The 23,319-nt window shown below is 39.1% G+C and overlaps 1 protein-coding gene across 4 annotated transcripts in view; it reads left to right on the forward strand.

Annotated features, from left to right (window-relative positions):
* Positions 1-4,658: 4,658 nt before the first annotated feature.
* The window catches only part of ATF7IP (activating transcription factor 7 interacting protein), an 85,203-nt gene continuing 66,542 nt past the window's right edge, over positions 4,659-23,319 (forward strand). The window contains exon 1 of one of the 4 annotated variants that reach the window (XM_051784133.1): positions 4,659-4,804. Coding sequence is in view for 1 of the 4 variants with exons in the window: in XM_051784132.1 (XP_051640092.1) it covers positions 4,950-5,047 (98 nt within the window). In the remaining 3 variants the exon portion in view is untranslated. The other 3 variants (XM_051784132.1, XM_051784135.1, XM_051784134.1) reach the window with 3 other exon arrangements.

Genomic DNA, 23,319 nt, shown 5'->3' on the forward strand with positions numbered 1-23,319 from the left:
TTTCCTCAACTAAAAGGAACCTTTTTCCCCCCTTCCCCCTGCCCCTGGCAATGATGTGAGGTGGTGTAGAATAACCTCTGAGTCCTAGCCATGCCCTCTCCTGGCTATTGAAAAAAGTTAATCCTGTCCTGGCTGGAACCAGAACAATGTGGGGAATGACTGCATCATGAAGATCTGATGGTAGTTTGCCTTGTTCCCAACAGAGCACCACAAACTCGTGAAATTTAGCAAACAACAATTATAAATAAATAAACTCAAACAAGCACTTTTTGTACATTCCAGACTTCTTCTGTCAGCCAAGTTTTTATTCACAATGTTTCCAGCAAGTCTGTAGAAGGTTGATCATTCTGTGTTTGAGGGAAAAAAAAGAGAGACCTTTCCAAATACAACTGATAACGAGATATTCTTAAGTCTCAGTTAAGAATCTCAGTTAAGTCTCTCTCAGCATAATCTTGAAAGGTTCACTGTTGCTAAGCCCAAGTATTTTACCTTTTTAAGCTGTTATTAAACCACTCTGCATCTGATTCTTCACTTGCAGTGTCCTCCAGATACATATCATTTATTGAGAAATTTGGAATCTGTATTACCACTTGAATTCAGTAACACATGACTCTTCTGCTTTCTAAAAAGACCTAAAGCAGGTATTACGTTGAAAAAGACTAAGGTTAGAACTGAGAAAAAGAAACTGAGAGAAGAATTATTTGCCCTGAGAGTAAGCCTTTTTAACAGTATAGAAAATTTTCTTTTAAAGAAAGTTTCCGTTGCTAAACTTTCAAGAAGATCAATTTTTTTAATTTACTTAAAATAAGTCACTAACATGAATAGACAAAAATCCTATGGCTATCCAATATAGCAACATATTTCAGATCTGCATAATTTATTTCCTGAAGACTTTCCATATTCATCACATTCCAGACATGTTCAGACAGATTTCTTCCAAGAGGTCAAAACATATTCCCCAAGAAGGAAACATATAAAATATTATTTGCATTTCTTTATCAGATTCTAAAAACACTTAAATATATCACATAAAAATTAGTGAGATACATGTTCATAAAACTGTGTAATCTGAAGACCAAGCACCCTTCATCTAAGAAGTATTGTGGAGGTTAAAACTGAGCACTAATTCCTCAACTTGTACTGTAATAACAATGCTACTTTACATCATATTAAAATAAAAGGCTTGTATGAAAAAGGATTTTTAAAATTTTTCAGTTTTAATTCACCAGAAAGTTATCATGCAACTCCTTTATCAGTGACATTTTAAGCCTTCAAAGTGAAATTCTTGAAGACCCAAATCATAGATTTATAGAGATGTTAAGGTTGGAAAGGATCTCTAAGATCAAGTCCAACCATTAGCCTAACACTGCTAAATCACAGATTATATTGTCAGACAAAGATTTTTTTTTCTCACCAGAAATATTTCTGTTAGTGAAATTACTTTCTAGTGTATCTTTTGCCCTGTGTAGGAATTATTTACAATCAGAGAAATTGTAATCATTCCATCCTATTGTGCTATTAATATGCAAGAAATACTTATTTATCCGGTGATTTACCAAAAAACAATTAATGTAAATTTTAGTAGCTTCAAAGTGTCATTCATTTAGCAAGGTGACTTCTTTAAATACACATTTTCCAATAATTATTTAAAAATAAAATGTACCAATAAAATAGTTTTCTTTTTTGTCCCTCTTGCTTCATGGTTTTGTCAGTAGTTGTCTTTATAAAAAAAGTACATTTTCATACTGAGAACTGTATCTCTTTTGTGCATCACTTTCCTTTTTCCCTTTTATTATTCCCTCTTATGACTGCAATGTCTCTATTAGCAATTATTAAATCATAGAGGGAGAGTTAATATTTGGGAAATATTCATGGTGTTAAGTATCGTACTTCTAACACTATTGGACGTACAGAGAGAAGGACTGTGTAATCAGCCTTCTAGTGATATGTCATTCGTAGGTTAGGAGCTGTCCTATAACAATACCTGGAAATAAGAAAATGAAATGTTGTATGCAGACTTGAAGCCTTAAGTTCATTGGAGAATGAACTCTGCTTCCCCCCACAAGGAAGCTGTAGACTGCGATGAGGTCTCCCCTTAGTTCCCTGAGGAACCCCACTAGTGACTGGTCACTAGCCTGATGTAACCCCATTTACTACATTCCCTTAGCACCTGTAATCATAGTCATAGTATTTTCTATTTATTTGTGAGGAAAAAAAATCATGCTACTGGCAGCAAATTCATACCTTAATGCAGTCTTAACAAACTATATTTTTTAGGTAGATAAAACCTTCTTAACTCTCCCTTTAGGTGTATGAATTGTACTGCATTGAACAAAATGATATCTCTGCAATGGCTTCCATACTAAAGTAAGTTTGGAATAACACCGATTGTTATTCAAAGGCTGTACTAATACACAGTCTTCTGAAAACCTGCATCTTTTAGCCACAAAGCATTCACTCCTGATTGACTCCCAAAGGATATATATGCATGGACTCTGCAAAAGTGCTCACCAGCAGTGAAATTTCAAGTTGAACAACAGGCGTGGCTAGGAACTTCTGGACAGTTCTAGCCTTTTCTTTCTGAAATGCCTTGTCCTTTGACTGTACACAAAACCTCAGAAGACTCAACATCAAATTCAAGTATCCATTTTTCTAAGACAGTATTGTACTGTACCTCGACAACACTAACTGTGAAAGTTTAAGACACTATCGTTGCAGGTTTCTGCCACACTTCATCTTAGAAATTGTCATACCTATAGCAAAGACAGCTAAGCAACATGTATATTCCCATTTCAGCAGCTCAAATTCCAGGCTAGTGCCACTTTTTAAAGACCTGTTGCAGATGTGTTTGCACATGTATACATTTACTTCTTCCATCTTGGCTGTGCAATGGAAGCATGTAGCAGAGAGGTCAGGCAAACCACTGGGGATGGCAACACCCTAAAATACTGCCCCTCAATCTCTTGAGAAATACATTCAGTGCAGGCAGATCAGTGTGCAGCTGCAGTGCCAGCTGGAGATTGAGGTCTAGGTGGTGGGAAATGGCCAGAACCCCACGCAAGAGGCCATGAACTGGTATTGACCCTTTGCATAACGAAGGGCACGAGGGACCTGTGGCACCATCCAGGTGACTGGACACTCAGAGACAGCAGGAGCCAATGATTCAGCTGGAAGACTCCAGGCTATTGTGCACGCAGACTGTCCCTGCTCAGAGGCAAAAGCTTGAGCTGTTGTTCTGTTGTTACACCATGAGTGAATTATTTTAAGGATCCAGATGTCTGAGACTATTCTGTGAAACCTGCTGTCAAACCAGTACGGAAACCTTGTCTCACTGTGTGAATGTGGTGAGCATAGGGAGTCAAGTGGGGTACCTGTTGGCTCACTGGAGCCACTCGCTGTGAAGGGGCTTTGGTCCTAGCTTGGGTGGTGCGAGTGACTGCCATAGTGGCTCCTGCCTGGTCAGACAGGAAAGTTTCCTTAACCAATCCACCAAGCACATCTGACAAAACTCTTACAGTGGCTGTGTCATAAGTACTCTTTTATGACATACAGACACAGAGCTGACCTGTTGGTCAGCCTGGTAGGTGACAGAAAGAAACTTCTTTCATCTTTAGCTTACTCTTGAAAAAAAATAAATCAAGATGCCATTTTTCACACCTTCAGTGGGAAAAATGTGAACTTTATTTGCCTTAACAAGGAGGAAATGGAACTCTCCATTACCCAGTTATTAAGTGACTGGTACATGACGCTAATACTAGATTAGCGCAGGCGATACATAAGCATTTCTGGCAGAAAGTCTACATGTGTCCTTCTATCCTCTTGTGCCTTCTCATATATCTGCTCTCTCTGCTACACCTGACCCGTGCCTCATGGGACAGACCAGCTGCTGGCAATGGTCATTCCTGCCTTTGGCTATGGTACAAAAGGCACCAAGTTCTGGCTCACATCAAAGCAAGTTCTATGGTTTTCCACCCACCCACCCCCCGCCCCTAAGGCCCTGAAGGAGGGTGGGAAATGGCCACTTGTGGTTGACCTGCAGCTCACTCAGGATAACCCCGTGTGCCTCAGATTCATTTAAAGTGCAGCCAACAGGCTGAGTGCTTTCCCTCCACTCCTGAACCGCAAAGCTGGTTATAAAACAACCCCAAACATCTGTGCTTTGGCCAGGCACAGCCATAGTGCAGAAGCGGGACAAGAAAGGTGGTAAGGGACCAGCAGCAAGCAATTCATGACACTGATAATGCAGCCCGGCGGATTTTAGGCAGGCTTTCGAAGGTGTCAGAGAGGCTGCAGAGCCTCGCGGCGCACAGCTGCAGTGGTGGGAAGCAGCAGAAGTGCAGGAAGGGCGGGAAGGTCAAAAGGGAGGAAGGGAGGGCCGGCTGTTCCCGGCACCGCCCCCGGGCCTGCCGCAGCGCCCTCTGGCGGCCGCAGTCGTAGCGCGCCCCAGCGTCTCATTGCGCCTAATAGTCCACGACTTCCGCCAAGGGGCGGGGCCACCGCCTTATTTAAATATCCCGGCGCCTCATTTGCATGCCGCCAAGATGGCCGGCTCTGTGATTGGCCGGCTCCGAGGCAGCTCCCCACTGCCGGCCCCTGTGCCCTCGGAGGGGGCGGAGCCAGTCGGGAGATGGGAGGGGACACGGGGCTCATTTGCATAGCGGCCCGGCGCGTGCGACGCGGGAGGCGGCGTTGGCGCCCGGAGCGGGTTCCGAGTTTGAATCCACCGCGGCAGCGGGCAGGCGGGAGCGGCGGCGGCGGCCGCTGGGCGCTGGGGCAGGAGCTGCCGCGAGACGCGAGGGCGCAGGTACCGCGCGGGCGCACCGAGGGCGCGGGGGCCGGGCGGGGCAGGGCAGGGCAGCTGCAGCACTCGCTGCCCCGCGGCGCGGCGGCAGCGGCGGCAGCAGCAGCGCGCATGCGCCGTGGGGCTGCAGCTCTGTACACGCGCCTGCATGGGAGCACGTGACCCGGCTCCAGTGCAGCGGCGGCGGCGCGCATGTGCGTTGCCGCTGCTCTCGCGCGCGCGGCGGCGGCGGAGGCGCGAGCACAGGTGGGTCCGGCGGGGGCGCGCACCGGGCACCGACGGTACTGGGCGCGCGCCCCGGGCGAGGCGAGGTGGCGGCGCGTGTTTGGGTGGGACAAGGGTGCGCCCGGCGCCTCGACAGCCTTTCCTCGCTCCATGGTGGAATTGGGGTGGCGTGGCCTCGGGGGTCCCGTGTGGCACCAAGGAATGCCCGCACAGGCATGGCGCAGCAAGTGAGTTGTGGAAGCAACGAGGGGAAACCGTTGGTGGTGTTCCTACAATGATGGCCTGCAGTGCACAGTTCCTGTGGCATACGGGCGCACTCATTCACTGGAAAACAGAGCATTTCGATGAGGGAACAAACAGAAGGCCCAGCTGGGCCTCATTCGAGTGATGTCACCACTAAACAAGGCCCAAGCAGCTCATCAAAGTGTCATGGCCACCCACATCAAACAACATGGCGACACCAGTTTGAGACGCGTGTTTGTGTAAAGAAGGTACCTTTGAACCGCTAATCTTTTTTAAATGTAAACACTGAAAATACTGAAACTCTTCATGGTTTAGAGTTTTGCACTCTTAATTCCAGGGCCTGTTAGAGGTGTAGCTCTGTCCTCGAGCGGTTTGTTCTTTTAGCAGGTGAATCCTCCTTTTACTGGATCTCCTGATATTTGACAGATGTTGGAAGTGCCGACATTAGGATGTTTTGTTGTTTAACAGTAATCTTGAAATAAATTTATGTAATGTGATGTCACTGTGACCCTTAATGCATATAGACTTGCTGGAAAAATTGGAATTGTTGATGGAAAAGCATTTGCTAAAATGAAGGGATGAACAGCTCTGCTGTTCTAGGGAGCAGTCAATGAGCTTAAAACTGCAGACTCCATGCAGTCATAGGATAATGACACTTGTACATCTAGACAGCGTATCTGATGTGCTAATGAGAGCATATTAACAGATATGTTTGTTCAATATCCCAAATTATACAAGTAAATGCAGTATATTATTAATAAACGTACTGGAATTTGCATCTACAAGATCAGGATATTCTACAAGCATGCTGTTTGTCTCTCTTTTGCAAGTTAAAATATATTTTAGGCCGTTAACTGATACACTAGTTTGAAATACTTGCACTTATCACAGTTACAAATATTTACTTTATATGTAGGTTTTTAAAATTGAAAGCATGAAGGACATACTTAACATCTGCTTAAATATGCAGTTAATAAGTTAAATATGAACTCTCTACACAAACCTCAAATATCAATGTAAGAAGTGTGGTTTTTTTATTGGATACTGGGTTTTGCAGTTCTACAGGAAGGTATGAAGGAGAGTATTCCTTCAGATATTAAAAGTTCCTTGGGGGAAAAAAAACAAACACAAAAGCCAGTGCCATTTGATACGTCGTCTTGGGTAGGTAATTTCTTGGTTTCAGATCTAAGAAACAGGGCTAACGGTTGTTGTCAGGCCAATCATAAAATCAATTCACTAACAACTGCATGAGGATTTGTGCAGTTCATAAATCGTGGCAACTACACCCACTATTTATTCCGCAAGTATGGCAGTTAACTTTTTTTTTTAGTATTTTTAAAATATATTTAAAAAAAATTATTATTTTGTACATTGCAAAAGTACCAAGTCAAGTTCCTATGTACATATAATCTGGAAAGAAACTGTACTAAGAATTTCGGGTTATTATTATGTTCTTACTTCAGAAAACTTAGTATACATTTCGTGAAGTAGAAGGCTTTTTATCAGCTGCAACCTTGCTACCAAATGTAGCAGTGCTGAACTGATGTTTCCTGTGATAATGTGGAACAGTAGTGTATTTTTCTGTATCAATTAATTTAGAAAGACTGTCTTGGATCTTGTGTAGGTCTGAAACCAGTCGTACCAGAATTGATTCATAGAAGGATACAGTAATTATATGCATTAATTTAAATTGTCATTTTGATGCTTTTATTGTGAGAACTCTTCTTATTTCCTATCCATTACAAAGTTCCAGAAGATGCTGATTCCAACAGATACAAATGCATGCCATACTTTGTCATGTTTCCTGGTACCTCCTGCTTTGGCTTGTATTGGTGTGCTCATTTCACGTATTTAGAAGATAAATATTAAGTCTAGTATGTTAGTTTTTCTATAAAGGCTCCTTTACTAATGCTTCCATTTGGGACATGAAAGACAACGGGCAAATGCTTTCCTACCAGCATGGGAGGTGATTTTGCCAGTGAAGAGACTCAATGACCTATGGGTAAAAATAGCTTAATTTTAAATACTGATTTCAGAGTATCTGGTGCAAACAGTTTACATGTTAAACAAATTGGAAAATCCTGTTATTGTTATCAGTTATTAACTGATTCTTACTTAGTAACTAAATCATCATTTTCATTGTGTTTGTGCATTTTTTTTCTGTTAAAAACCAGAAATATTTCCACAGTGAAAAGTAGTGGACTAAACCAGATACTATATTTTCTTTTCAAAACAAGAAGAAAAATCACTTTTCTCCCCATCTGGATGATTTTAATAGTATAATAATTTTTTAGGTTTAGCTGGACTTAATTGTCAGAAACTATATTTATGCCGAAAATCTCAAGTTTATTCATAAAATGTAAATAGGAAGGCCAAAAGATACTTTACCAGTACGTTCCTCTTACTTAATAGTTTGCAAGCTGAATGCATTTTTTCCATTTGCTCTCCATTTGGTGTTTTCCTGTATTGTGATCATTGATTGTGTCAGTTGTTCTGTCCTTGATAAGTCTTGAAAGACTTGTTGGTTTTCAGTAAATATAAGGAGTAGTAAGTATCAATTAATTCCTGCAAATTTTGTGAGAACAGCTGGGGTGAGGAGAGGTTACCATTGTCGCCAGTAAGGGAACTTGGCAGTTACGTGTTGTTTTGGGGGGATAACTTGCTGTCAGTCAGGACATAGGTACTGTCTGTCAAAGCAGTATGGAATCTGTCACATCAGCAGGCAGCTTCAGACTAGCTGTGGACCTGCACTCACTTGCCCAGTATGGTAAGGCACCCGTGACAACCTGCTTAAAAAGTAGCAAGACGACATTTTTAAATTTGTAGGAAATGTGGATTCATTAGTTCCATTGTTGACTCCTTCTCTTGTATAGTACCAGTGATGTATACTTTTTAAAACTGCCAGTATATTTCACAGCAAGTCTGCCCCCCTGTTCTGTTCCCCCCCCCCCCTTTTGGGTTTTTTTGTTTTTTGAAAATAAAGATTCCTTGGTGGTGTAGCTGAAGGCATACTAGTAACTATACAGTATTAAATAAATGCCTGATCCTCATTTGTATGTCAACTTCCATCATATCACTGTGAAGGAATTCACAACACTGTGTATATGATTGTGTACAGTATAAATGCCCTTTACGTTCCTTTGGGAGTTATGAATATCTTAAGGGAAAAATAAAAGGCAAACAATGCTCTTTCTTTTATTTTGATCTGTGCATGTTATAAATTACTAAAACCTGGACTTATGAATTAATAGATCTTATTTTTTTCTATGAACAAACATCAAATCACCTGATGTATTAGTAATTTTTTTCAATACTGTATTTTCTGAAATATTTAGGTAAACTAATAGAGCTAGTTTGATATGTGTAACTTGGGTTTTTTTAACACAGGGAAAATATTTTTCTTTTCTAGATCCAATTTCTGAAAATGCTCTTAAGTAAATTCATGTACTTAATAGGTGTTTAATTAATTATATAACTGTGGATATGTCAGGTAGCGGTTAAAATAAGTTGTGTGTTTGCTCTGTTATTTTGTGCTGTCCTAAGCATCATCTTTCATTTCACAGTAGTTTAAAGAGATGTTATGGTAAAAAATCTCAAACCTCGAATAGGCCAAAACCTGGCATGAAAGAAAGTTTCTTCTAGCTTTGCCTCCTACTTAATGCAGTTTCCATGAAGTAATTATAAAAAGATGTTGCATTCTAATTCATTACTTCTTTCAAAAATGTGTTTAGGCACATAAACATATCTAATTGCTGACTTCAGTCAGTACATTGCCTTTATTGGTCCTACTGTCAAGGGGCTTGGAATTATGAAAAGTCCTCAAATGTTGTGCAGACTTGACTTTCTGAACTTTCGTATTCCTTGCCTCATGATCATCATGGACTCTTTTTTCCCACCAGTACTTTAGGTAGTTTTTGTGAAGTTCTTGAAGTTCTAAGTGAGAGCTGAGATGTTTCTCGATGTCAGCTTACTGGCTTGTGTAGATAAAGGAGGGTTTCAATGGATAGTCTTTTGAGACTTCAGTTCAGATGCTTTCAAATAATAGTCTCTCCTCACCAAACTTCATCAGTCTAAGAACTGATTTGTCCGCTTAATGTTAACTGCATGTTCATGAAGCTTTCTGACAAGGCAAGATGTTCATAGCAAGTAGACTGTGACATGGCTTTTTGGTTTTCTCTGGCTCAGTGAAAGAGTTCTCTGAAATATTTTGCCGAGTAGTTTTGCCCATCCAAAACCTATTTATGTAACTGAGTTTCCATAGATTGAGCTCCAAGCCTCAATGTTAAGAGAACACAATGTTGTACAAGTGCAGCTCTTGGGTTCCAGATTATAGCCTCCCTAGGTTTTTGGTGATATTCCTGAAATTCTAGGACTGGAGGTCAGAATTCACCTTTTGATCTAGGAATTTTGTAGGTGTACTAAACATAGGATTTTCTCTATTTAAAACATTGCTATTGTGGAAATCAAAGTATATATTTGTCCTATACATAGAATATTAATATTGAATTTTGAAAAGTTATAAATTATTGTAAATTCCTATAAGCTTAAGCTATGGTATGTATGAGGTTCAGAATAAGCAACATGGGGTTTTAACTGGCTAATAGAAAATGTTTCTTTTGAATTTGTTGTAAACTTGATTTTTGATTTAGTAATAGGTCTTAGTGAAGAAAAGCTTCAGTGTAATGAGTAATTTTAAATTAATTTAAATGCGTTTGTTCTCCAGTGCACACAAACTTGTTTTTTGAGAGATCTCTCTTTTGGGCATTTGAACATCAACTGTATTTTAATTTAGTTTTCTAAATCTGAACAGTACGATCAGACACAAAAATTATCAATGTAGCTGTCTTGTATGTGGCACGTGCTCTTTCTTGTATTGCAAATCATGCTAATACAAGGCCAAAAAGAAAAGCCAGATGGTATATTTTACCATTTTTAAGTTTGAAATACTAACTGTGGTGTTGATGAGTACATCAGACAACTACTGCTGGCATGATTAATCAGTCCTGAAATAACCAGCTACAGCTGGCAACAGACATGCACAGTTACGTAAGTTTAAGCATTTTCATAAAACAAAGCGGTTGGAGGGCATGTTCTACTTTTTTGGAAGGGAGCGGAGTTGGGCTAATTTTGGATCACAAAGACAATTTTTTGGTAGAAGGTTAGGTACAATTCAGCATTAATTTCCTTCAGAATCGCCCCATGTGCTCTTGCAGTTATTTTGTTTACTAAAGTAGACATATTTGGATTTAGTAGAGAAGTGAAGCAAATATAGAGGAGCTCCCTCCAGAACCGATCCACCATTTCTGGACAAAAGCACATGATTGGTGTCAATAAACAGATTTAGAGCAGAACCTGTTTTGTGTTTAATTCTTAATGAACAGATTTAGAGCAAAAATTCTGTTTAATTCTCTTTGCGTTAAAACTGTGTTTGTTTTGACAACGCCTTTGTCACCCCCATAGGTTCTCAAACCTGCTCTTCAGGAACTACTCTTTTGCAACAAGATTCCAGCAAAATTCCTGAAGTGATTCTAGAGATGACTGTTCTTTGAAAAACTTACACAACAACATGCTGAGTCATTCATAAAGAATTCAATACTTGATTTCTGTGGGCACTGAAGTTCTGGAATGTTCCTGGGGTTTTTTGCTAGCTTTCTTATAAAGTGAACTTCTTTTTTTCTTCCCCAAGTAAAACTGTTTTATTGGGCAACTAATATTACAGAATATTTTGAAGTAGGTCGGGCTGTAAGAAGGTACAGATCAGTTTCTTAAGCACTTTTTTTCTTTTTTTAACTCTGAAATGAGCCTGCTCTTGAAAAGTATTCCCTAATGTTTGTCAGTTCTATGCATGATCTGGCTCTGTAACTTTGACTGTTAATATGTGACATGGATCCTGAACTGCCTTGGAGTTGGGAGGGATTTGAAGTACATGTTGCAAATCCAGGATCACAGACCCAGGAGAGCTGCCTCTCAATGGTTTTTGGTTTAGTTTTCTCTTTACCAGTTGTGCTGAGTAGCTGCAGCGTTGCAGCTGTGCATTAATCACTTCCTGCCTGTCAAAGAAACCATTCTTCTGCCTGCACAAACACACACACCCTGCCTGTGCAGTTTGTTGCAGTGTGGTAAAGAGGGAGGTGCTTTGCTTTATAAATGTCTTATTCACTGCTGAGTCGTCACTGAGTGGCAGGTCTTGAGTGTACATTGCAGCCATCTTAGTCTCATTTTCAGTGCAGCTGAGACAGTGCAGTTTCAGAATGGCTGACAGAGTGTCTTCACTGCAGCAGTTTAACCTGACTGTCTGCAAATGAGCAGAGCTGGTGGCATCACGTGCTCCAAACCTTAGAGGTGAGCACCAGCTCTGCTTTGCTAAGAAACAATTTCAGATTTTGGTCAGGCAAAATTATCTAATTCTAAGCAGTATAATATACCTTTCCCTCCCCTCTCTCACTGAATTAATTCACAGATCTCATCTCAGTTAAAGGACAGATCACATGGGACAGGACAGATCTAAGGTCATATCTGTATGTCTTGCTAATCAAATTATTTCTTTTTGGCTTACTTTCTTACCACGTCAGAATAGCTTTTATTTCATTCTGTGCATTTTTCAAAAGCTTGTCTCTGACTTTTAACTAAAACGTAAAATAAACTCTTTACAAATTTCATTAAATTTTTGTAACCAAGTGGTTAGATTTTCATTTGATTATCATATTCTCAACATGTAACTTTTCCAGCGATAAATAACTACAAAGCCTGTGTAAATACATTGAAATAGCAATGATTATGTACATGCTAACTGTTATGCAAGTAACAATTATGAACTACTCAAGAACAAGTAGAAATTTTTCAGAATTGCTACAAATTATAAAATGGACATTTTGAGGTAAATCATTGTTTAATTTCTTTTGTTTAATTCCATTGAAATCTGAGTTTCAAAGTGCTAGTGGTTTCACGTGGCCTAGTTAGCGTATTTCTCTGTGTGGTACTGCTTGGTGGCCTACCTATCTGTCATCCTGTACACTCATTAAAAGGTAGCATCAGCAGCCAGGGAGATGAAGGTAGGAGAAAAGCAATGCCCAGGGTTTCTTTCCATTGGGGAGGGGGACAACAGAAGAGAAGCAGAAGTAAGACATTTTCCTTACAACTCTCTTGTTTTCTTGTTCTGTGTCTTAAACCTAGTTAAGGTCTTTATAGGTTCTTGAGCTGCATAAACTGAGAGCAATTAAATAGGGAGTTATTTAAAGTTCTCCAGAACCATGTCAGGAGCAGCAGAAGAGCTGGATAACTCATCTGAGTGTAGCTTATGTTATTTTCCTGGCTGAAGTTGAACTTTGTGCCAAGGATGTGAAAGTCAGTCTACCTAAAAGTTTAGTCCTTCATCAGAATTTTCGCACATTAATTTGGTGCTTTTAGTATCATCTACAACAAAGTACTAAGTAGTTAAATTAGTTTTGAAATATCTATGTCCATAAACGATCTTCTACAAATAAAAGCAACACACTGTTTATGAAGAATCAACTATTCTGGGCAGACAGTGCACATCAGGTTCTGTGGAGACGTGTTTGCTCCATGTTTACCACATGCATTTGATTAAAAGAAATTTAAAAAGTCAATAAAATACAGAATTTTTAAGCTCAGGTTGATTGCTGACTTCAGCTAACAGTAAATTTTTAAGTAATTGACCATCAGATTTTCTTTCTTTAAGAGATAAGTAACAAGTATGTGAATGTGTGGTCGCAGGTGATGATGAAATGGGTAAGGAGGTAGATAGTTTTACTACTTTTATTGCTAGTGGAACTTTGCTTAGTGGATTTAAGGCAGATTTTAGTTCATAGTGGCTTTTCTTGATTGGGTAAGATAGTTTAGATCCTGGGAACATTTAGGTACTTTAAAACGTCTGAAAATTCAGACCACAAATTGTGATTGAATACATTTATCTTGATGAAATGTGAAGTTTTGCCATACATTCACCTCATCTACTGAATGCAGATTAGTAATATAGTGAAATCTCCTTCTTCCCATGCCTCAAACAATAATCTTTCTGGCTTTTTGCAAGATATTCTGATTCAAGTCATCCTGACCCCAGCCTTATAAATAGTTACTGAAGTTTGCGTTCATGTGGTTTTTAGTCAGTTATTGTTGTTGATTAATTCCAGATGTTAATACATCATATTGTTTGAAGCAAACAGAAACAATTCATTCTTTATGAGATCACTGAACCCCTACTTTGCAATCACTAAGGGGGATGAAGTTTTAGGTTTAAAACATACTTTACCATACACATCTTGTGGCGGTTTGTTGGTTTTTTGGAGGTTGAGCTTTTTGGTTGGTTGTTTGCATTTTTTTAAAGAAAACAACCATATAAAAATTGTCAAGTGTTGTTTGCTCTGTTGATTTAGGGGTTTTTCACTGATCCTCTCTTTAATGGAGACATGAAAAGTATCATATTTTTGACAGTCACTGTAAAGAGTGGTTCTTCATGCGTATTGTATTTAAGTGAAATGCTACACGTTCAGACCATGTCCTTCTTACAATTGTTTTAGTGCCCTTTTTGTTGCCCATGTTTTTCTTCTGTGAGATGAATAAGCTTAGTCCCATTTTACAGAAAAGGCATGGAGAGATTGCCAGAGTTCAGAGGAAAGCTCTCGTCTCAGTATTTTCCCTTCCCTTTGGTTTTGGTTTCCTTTGCTTTTTAAAAGGCCATTTTGAAAACAGTTCCATTTTTGGGAGTGCTGTACAAAATGACTGGCTCAGCAGGAAGCTGTAGCTTTTTGTTGTGTGAGCTGGGTAGGTGGTGTGGATTGGGGTTTGAATTTTTTTTGGTTGATTTTCTTTTCTCTTTCCTAAAGTAGGTGTTGGAATGCATAAAGTATGATAGGTTTTTAAACCTGTTCTGCATATGAAACACATTCTCCCTTCCAGAACTCTAAATACTCTGTAATGCTTGCTTTATGGTAGTACTAGTAGCTGAAAGCATAATATCTTGTCTGTTCCCTTCCACAGTGTTAATAGTTTGGGGTTTAGTAGTCAAAAAGAAAATAAAAACCACAGTTTAAGTTCATGGGAACAGGCCGCTTCAGTGGATGCTAGAAAAAAGCTTTTATTAAATACGTAAATTAGATATTCACTATTTGAATTAAATATAGTTATGTATAATGAATTAATGATTTCAATTGAATTGATCTCTATACATTTTTAATGAGAGATGCATTGTCAGACTGTGTTCAGTGTTCTTATGTCTACATGTTCTAGAACACTTAGCTCTGTACTGCTCATAGGTAAACTTGAATGATAGGCTTTCAGGAGTAAACCAGTTCCTAATAGGACAGCAGTCTCAAATACATGTCGCTTTCCAAGAGAAAAACAATAGTTTATTCTGAAGTGTACAGAATTTTTTAGTTTTTTTCTTTTTTGCACATGCTGCACTTGCTTATAAGAAAATTCATTGTGCGCCAACTGTTTGGATAGTTTTTCATTGCTAAATCATACTTGCTTGGAACCATTCTAATACAGCTTATTTTTTATGTTCCTCTTAAAACTCAGAATTGTCTCAATTTGCACAGCTGCATCTTCTGTTTTGGTAGAAATTTTGGGAGCAAACAATTTCAGGCAGGATTCTAAACGAACTGGAATGGACTGCTGAATGAATGCAATACTGTTTTATGTATGTAAATCACTTTGAAAGAGCTGACTTGGTTGGTTCTTTAGGTATTAGAAATAAATGGTTTAAGAACTGTTTGGAACCTTAATCATGTTATGACTATTATTATACAATTGAATTGGACTTTTATTTTTAACTGTAAACTTTAGTAAGTTTTTTCAAGTGTGTACTGTCTTTGAAGGAATAGTAAGGATAATTTTTTTTTCTTTCCTCCATTATCTTGGTTTTCAAGTTGAGATCTGTCAGCTTTTCAGTCTTTGTTTAGTAAATAACAAAATACTTAATGTAACTTTAAGTGAGCAAAATATTGATAAGGAGTCAAACTGAGTATTTGCCCTTTCTAGAAGAAAGGGAGTACAACATGAGACTCTGCTACTGCTTGGAAGTTACCCATTTTAGACACTTTTTCTCACCCCTTTTCTGAAGTAGAAAAGCGAATACAACTATTGTTGGCCCTCCCTCCCCCCTTTCCCGCCTTCCCTGTTTATTCTGCTGATACAGGGCTTCTGCTGTAAAATATGTTGAAATAAACCACATTGGCTAAGATAATATGTTGGTCGACAGTTCTCTACTTTAGAAATGTATATGATTTTCTGTGCCTTTCAAACACCAATGTGAGAAGACTCTGGGAATTATTAAAGTCTTAGCTGACTGTTATATGAATAATAATTCATTCTGTTTTGTGCCTTTCATTTGCTTTGTGGTGGGTGTTTTTTGTTGTTCTTCTGGGGTTTTTTGTTGTTTTGACTTTTTTTAGGTCAAGGTATTAGTGACAGATTAAATCATGGTTGGGTTTGTGGGGGATTTTTTTCCTTTTTATTTTAGACAAACTTTGTCAATTGAATGCTTTAATAGCTAAAATTGTCTGAATTAGGGAAATCACTTTATATCACTTTTTTCCTCTACTTTCCTATTTTGAAATTAATCAGCTGATATTTAAAATTTGAGGATGTTATCTTTGATACGTACCTATTGAACCCATAGAGTTAATAGCAGTTATTTTGAACACAACCGGCTTTATTACCTTTGACTGACACATGTGCTTTTTAAGGTCATTTTGATTCGAGAGTAGAAAATTGTGTGCATATTGGAGGAAGAGCCCTGTTAACTGGCTTTGAGAAGGCAAAATCATAAAAGTACTTAGACGTTTCCAGTGACTGTATGAGAAACATGGGAAAGGCAGACAGACATTTTGGCTTTTTCTGTAGTGACAGTCACTGGAGAATATGATTGAGTACGCTGTAGTTTAATCTCTTAAGTTACAAAAACCAATCGACCAACCAAACCACATCCCTCTCCTCCCCCCCAAAAACGAACAAAACCAAAACAAAAAAACCCCAACCAAACAAACGGAAAGAAACCAAAAGAACCAACCAACAAAAATAAAACACCAGCACCCCCCCTCCTCCTCCCCCCAAATTCCCTGCTTTTGGAGGCTGCTGGAGGGTCCCTGTCTTTTTTGTACTGGGGGTTGGCTGCCAGCGCTGTGCATCGCAGGCAGAGGCTGCCGCTGCTCTGGGGCTCAGCACGCCCTGCCTGTGTAACCGAGTCCGTGCGTTTCTAACTCCTAAACCCATTGCTCCTCCTCTTTGTGAAAACGTTTTGCGTTTGAAAGCGAGCTTTGTCATAGCCAGTAGTGCGAGAGGGAGGAAGGCGCAGGGAGGGGGGAGGGAGTGACTCTGCAGGAACGTTCTGGAAGCGGGGTGGTGCTTCCCACAAACTGCGGATGAAGAGCTCGCCCGCGGGGCTGCCGGCAAGCTCTGGCGTGGATTTCCCATAGCAGACTGGAGCCCAGAACGGAAAATGCTTCAAGGCTCTTATTTTGCAGTGTCTGTTTTACTGTGTTGAGAATCATACTATTATTCTGGTATTTGTGCACAAGGCTGTAGAGCTGGGGAGGGCGGGAGGGGGAGGGTGGGTACACGGCTGTATTTGGGAAATCCAAGGAGTTTTTTTCATTTTCTTTTTATGAAGCAGCATTGGTGTCCTATATTTTTAAGCTCAGAGGCTGTTAATCTGATGATTCATTCTGCAAATGACAACAGCATCACTGAAAGGCATTCTGCACAGCATTTAAATGTGCTAACATACACAAACCAGTTTGAAAGTAAAGCAAGTCAAAAGATACATGTGACATAAAAGATGTTAGTGACTGTCATTTTAATGTGACAGTCATTTTGGAAAAATAATTATTTCTCCCTTACATGTCAATTTAGGTTTTTGGATACAAAGGCGAGGATGAATTGTAACAACCAGTGAAGAGTAATTCGCATTACCAAATACTTTCAGTTACAAAATTAGTATCTTTTTTATATTGCAGATAAGCAAATTGTATTATGCTCTAATAATCTAGAACCAGCCTTACAGCAAATTATGCTCGCAGCAGAAAACGGGATATATAATTCAACTATATATAGCATTGACACTGTTGGCATTCTACAGAGGAACAATAACAGGAACTAGAAGAAGCCTGGGGTGTAAAGCAGGCTCTTCTGGTCCTGGGGTGCTCTGCCTTTGCCCTGCTCAAATTGACAAGCATCGCTGTCTCCAGCACTTAGCTTTTCCACTAAATGGTGCTAGGCTGCAGCTACAGCTGCACATTGCTATATGTGTAGCTAGCCAAACTTGATTTTATTTAGGGTTTCACAAATTCCTGGTTACAGCTAATATAACAAATAGTACGTTTATTTGCATTGAGTTGTTTTGTGCTCTAAGAGTTCTTATAAGGCAGCACATGAGGACAAAAAGGTATTGGCGAATGATTCATCCTTTACATATGTACACTTAAAACCTGGCTTCTTTTTTCCCCCCTAAAAACAGTACAGTGACTTTCAGAATAAGCCTTTGTAAAATATAATTAATTTATTAATGTAATTGGACTTTGACTAAAGGTAAGAATTAAGAAATTAACTATTTGAAGTCATATTGAGGCTGAAATCCAAGTTTCTGCCTCTACCTGTTACTGTACCTTAGAGGTACTTGAAAAGATAAAGCTCTGGATATTTTTTTTTATCTTTCATCTGCCTAATGATGAAAAATTAGATGTATAGTGGAAACAACAAATGAAATGGCCCGACATGTTACCATTTTTAGCATGAGGCTAAAAATGCATCTTTTTTACTTGGAACTGATATTTATTTGTTGGTGGTAGTCTGTGAAATACTGGAAGTACCAGGCTAAGGAGAGCTGGTTCCAGGCATTATGCATATCTATTTTTCCGGTGTTATTTCAATTACTATAGAACCACTGTGAACAGTGTGTAGTATCCTACTAGGAACAGGCTTCAAGGTGGAATTTCTTTTGCAGAGGCTGTTGGCAGTTTTCATTTATATGAACAATAAGACGAGCACTTGACTTTTGACACAGATCTGGATTATATTTAAGCAAATAACTAGAGGATATATTCTAGAACCCATAGTAGTCTCATGGGGGTGGGGAGGGGGCGAAGGGGGAGGAGAAGGCTTTGCTAAGCAGTTTCGGGCTGCAGTATAGTCTTGAAATGAGGCCCCTTTATGTAAATTTTACTGGCGCCAGCTAGCTGTAACTGCAGTCTGGATCCATGCCGGCAGCAGCTAACATGTGTCATGGACTTCTCCTTCACACGGATTGCAGAAACACTGTGGTTTCCGGACCGAAAGAGCAGCACTGATGAATGTGAAAATATGTACAAAGGAACCTAGGTGTAATTAGATTGCTAGTAAGTGAAAATACTGAGGAAATTTCAGCGTTCTTTTTTCAGTGTGGTGTCTTGCGCTGGGCTGTAATAAATCGATGTTTGTTGGTACTACTGTGTTGTGGTATGTGGGAGGAGGTACTTCACTGCACATAGTTGCTGCAGCGCTAATAGTTGGCAGCACAGAAGGCAGTACAAAGAGAACACTGGAGGCACTTGCAGTTGCAGTAGTATCCTTGGAGGCTGTGGCATGCTCAGTGAGCTGCAGGGGCACTCCTGACACATTCAGCTACTTGTGTGGAGAAGTAGGAATTCCAGCAGGCTTTAACAAGCAGATGTAGGCTACAAGCCAAAAGGTATACTAGGTGTAGCTCAAGCTGGCTAAAAAATAGTACTCATGCTGCTATGTAAACAAAACAAGATCTTAGATCAAGATGGCCGACCTGGGAATCTACTTGTAGATAATACTTTATGCAAATGAGCTGCATGTCAGTGGCTTACTCAGAGGAGGAAGCTCATTTTGCACGTGCCATCTTCTTGCCAGGTAAGAGAAGCAACTCATTTTCTGCATTAATGGTTTAGAGGCCTTTGAAATTATTTTTCCACTTAGGTGCCCACCCCCCCCACTTTGGCACAATGCCAAGAATTAAATTTAAATATACATGGCATTTTCTGGGAAGCTCAGAAGACATTTGTTCTGACTAATTATTTTTGGGTTGCCTTTGTTAGCGGAATGTTAACGAGAACTTACTGCAAAATGTTTACTTTAGTAAAACTAAATACGTTAAAAAATATTAGAAATTGGAGTACGTAGTTTCTGTTGATAATATTACTGCTTTTGTTTGGTTCAAACCTCTACCGTTTTGCTACTGTGTTATTTCTGTCTCTGTAGTGACACCAGTTGATGCACATGGAGGCTTAGCAATACTGAGGGCTTAGCCCTGAAAAGGGTGCAGAATTAACAAAGTCAAACCCCCCAGCTGTGGTTTTTTGGCTTCATGGTGTTATGAAGGATTTTCATTATCTTGGTTGTAGTTTTAATTCTCTTCTTTTTGAGATTACAAAACTGTTGAAAGTATTGGATGCTGAACTGTTGTCCATGTATCTTTCAGAATAAATATACATTCTCAAGTGCATATATGTATACTTTAAAAAGATGTTTTTGTAAATAGGGAAATAGATAAAGATATTTATCTGTTCTACCCCCTTACAGCAGCAAATTTTAACAAAATTACTGTATTGCTAATTACATAATGTGCTCTACTGTGGTTATGCATGTAGTGCATGAAATGGCTGCATGGCGCAGATGTGCTGGTTCTGCACAAATGTATTTGCGTTGTTTCTGTTTTACAAGTCAAGGTAGGTACAGGGTGGCATTCTGGAAAGGGGAAATGGTAAAAGAAAATTACCGGATAAGGAAGGTGTCTGAACTAGAGAAAGGAAATAATTTGAGATGCATGAACAGGCCAACAAAACATGGCCACTTGAAGGCAGACAGCAGCTCAAGAAAGGGATGTGGAACTGGAAGTAGACAGCCTGTTCTGGTCAAAGGAAAATGAGATTAATAAAAGATAATAAAAATGCAGAAGAGCAAAGTAGGCAGGTAGATTATTAGAGCTTAAAATGCAGTGATTGGGACTAAAAGTATTGGAGCCATTCTGAAATGGCATGAATTAAGGCCAATTGAGTAAATACACTAGGAAAGAGAACTGTAACTGGTTGATATTGAGGAGTGGGAATGTAATGGTAATAGAGAAAACTAAACTTCTGCATTGATACGGCAGAGAAAAATGCTGCATGTTAACAACATGGGCCAAACGAGTCACGGTTTGTAGTTAGCTCATTTACTTTGAAACCTTTGATAACTTTTTAGTAGTAACTTCAGATTTGATATGGACAGAAATTTGCTTGTCACTGAGAAGTCTCGTTTATATGCATGTCCACAGTACAAAAAGTAGAAAAACTGGGGGGGGGGGGGGATGGCTGAGAAGCATAGGTATATGATAGATTTCCCCAAATAAATTACATTAAAAATCACTGTTAACAGTTATAAAGGTTGTCCATAAATGTCAAATTCTGTTAGACCCAGTCTTGCTTTCATTACTGCATTAAAGAAGCAATTCAGGACCCATTCCTCCTTTTCTGTGAAGTGTAAGTGTAAGGATGGTAGAGGAAAAATGACATTGAGTGGAGCGTGAAAAATGTAGAAGGCTGATTAAAATAAACAAAATGTTCCTGGGAGAAAACCTTGACTGGCAAAGCAAACGATAACAAAAGTGAGATTGTTAAAAATAGAAAAGTAATTCTAACAGTGATGTAGGTGGTAATGATAACATGGAATCATAGTGAAAAAGAAAAGGCAGAAGATTACAGTAAATATTTTTTTTATTTTTAAGTAAAAGTGAGATTATATTACAACGTTACATAGGTGATCAATTTTTTGAAACCTGGGAATTACAAGGAAGATACTAAAGAATCCATAAATATTTCTTAGCAAAGGCTATAAGCAGGTCTTTGTAATCTGCATCCAGGAGTTCTAGAAGAATTGGCTGAAGAAACTTCTTCTCTGAGATGTCCCTCACAGTAACTAAAACTAAAATGGAAATTCCAGAAGACCTTGGAGACTTCTTGTTTAAATAAAGGTCAAGCAGAATGACCTAAATAATATATAGCTTCACATCAATCCCAAAGAAAAATAATGGAGGGACAACAGAGTGTATCAGCAAACGTGAAAGAATATTATTTGAATTAATGCTGAGGTGGTTTAATTGTTAAAACACTATTATAAAAAAAGATATTACAATGTAATTTGGTTTAGAACGAAGTTCCTTTGGTGTAAATATCCAGTATGTATAATGCAGTTATGCTTTGATGTAGTCTTCTTCTTAAATGACAACCTCCCCACCCTAAACCCTGTATCAGTAAAACATTAAATTGATTTTAAAGCCTTTCAAAGCTTTTGAAGTGAACGGGGTAGCAATCCACGCTCCAAGTAAAGTTTATTTATGATTGGTACTATCAAGTAGTTACTTTTGCTAACTTACAGAGGGAAGAAACACTGACTCTTACAGAGTCATCAGGATCATTTGCTTAGTGGGACCTACTCAAAACAGTTTACTATTGCACACCAAAATCTGAAGTTGTACATTTATAGACATTCCATCATCAAACATACCTGCTTGACAGGAGACTTCGCTCTGGAATTAAGTGGTGATGATACAGACGAAATAGTTAGCTAAAGCCCAAAATAGAAAGTTAATGCAGAGGGACTGAAAATCTGTTGAACACAGAGAAAGACTAAGGAAGTCATACTCTTGATTGAGTTATACTCAGGGTTATAGATGATACTAAATGCTGATGATGTGAATTATGGATTAATACAGGTTGCACTCCTGTTGTCCATACTGGTTTTTTTACAATGTTGAAAAATAGGAAAGGTCCTGTCAAAAGCCATAAAAATCACTCTGGCTCAAGAATGAAATTGTAAAATAATTTAAAAGTTAAGCTGATAATTTAGGTTGGAAAGGACCTCCGAAGGTCATCTGGTCTGATATCTTCTGCAAAGGAGGTGAACTTCAAAATTAGGCCAGGTTCTTTTGAGGTTTATCAAGGGTGAATCATAAAATTTCCTGAGTTGGAAGGGACCCACAATAATCATCATGTCCAACTCCTGGCCCTGCACAGAACAGCCCCAAGAATCACATCATGTGCCTGAGTTTGTTGTCCAAATGCTTCTTGAACTCTGGCATGCTGGTTCTGTGACCATCTCCCTGAGGAGCCTTCCACAACTACTGTGGACAAGCTGTTTCAGTGCTTGACCACCCTTGTAATGAAGAATTATTCTCTGTATTTATGAGGAATTTCTCTGGCTGCAAGCTCTATCTGTTTCCTTGTCAGTGTTCTGTGCATCTCTGAAAATAGTCTGGCTTTGTCTTCTTTATGAACACCAGTTAGCTTATTGTAGAGCACAATTAGTTCTCCTCGCTTAGCTATTTATTCTTCATGTTACACAAATTCAGCACATTTCATCTCATCTCTCGTGTTCTGCAGCCCTCAACTATCTTGGTGATCTTCCAAGGATCCTTCTTATCAATCTCTCTTGAGCATTGAGTTCCAAAAGTAGATGTACCATACTTCAGATGTAGCTTCACAGGTGCCAGGCAGAGTGGAACAATAATTTCCTTTTATGTGCAGGCTACGTTTTACTTACGCAGCCCAGACTTCAGTTTTAAAAAAATAAATTGTATAAAGAAGTAATTCCACTGAATGTAATCTTTCAGAAAGCAAAAATGACTCCTAAAATAGGTGCTCCAATCCAGAGAGGAAAAACCAAAAGCAGTGGAGAGTTAGAGGCAGACCAGCTGATCTTTTAAAATGTTACTTTTTTCTTTTTTTAGTTTTGCTGTGAGTAAAGGAAGCAGTGAACTTCTTTTTGTTTTGTCTCTTTCCAGAAAGACATCTAACTTTGATTTGAAGACAGGTTTAAAAGAATGGCCAGTCTATGGGATTTAGATGGCATAGGGATTTGGAACAGTTGATGTATGGCTTGCCCACTACGGCAACTCGGCAGCTGGGTTATATGGGATAATGCTTGCAGGAAGTCTTTCATGTAATCTAAATTTCTAGTTATTATATACAGTTTCTTAGTAGAGTTTGGTACAACCTACTAGTTTGATTCGGTGAAGAGACCACACAAAAGTAGGTCTTCTCCCCAAGAATAAT

The sequence above is a fragment of the Manacus candei genome, unplaced genomic scaffold, assembly GCF_025592945.1.
Source record: "Manacus candei isolate 608988 ecotype Guabito, Panama unplaced genomic scaffold, ASM2559294v1 h1tg000018l, whole genome shotgun sequence".
Lineage (NCBI taxonomy): Eukaryota > Metazoa > Chordata > Aves > Passeriformes > Pipridae > Manacus > Manacus candei.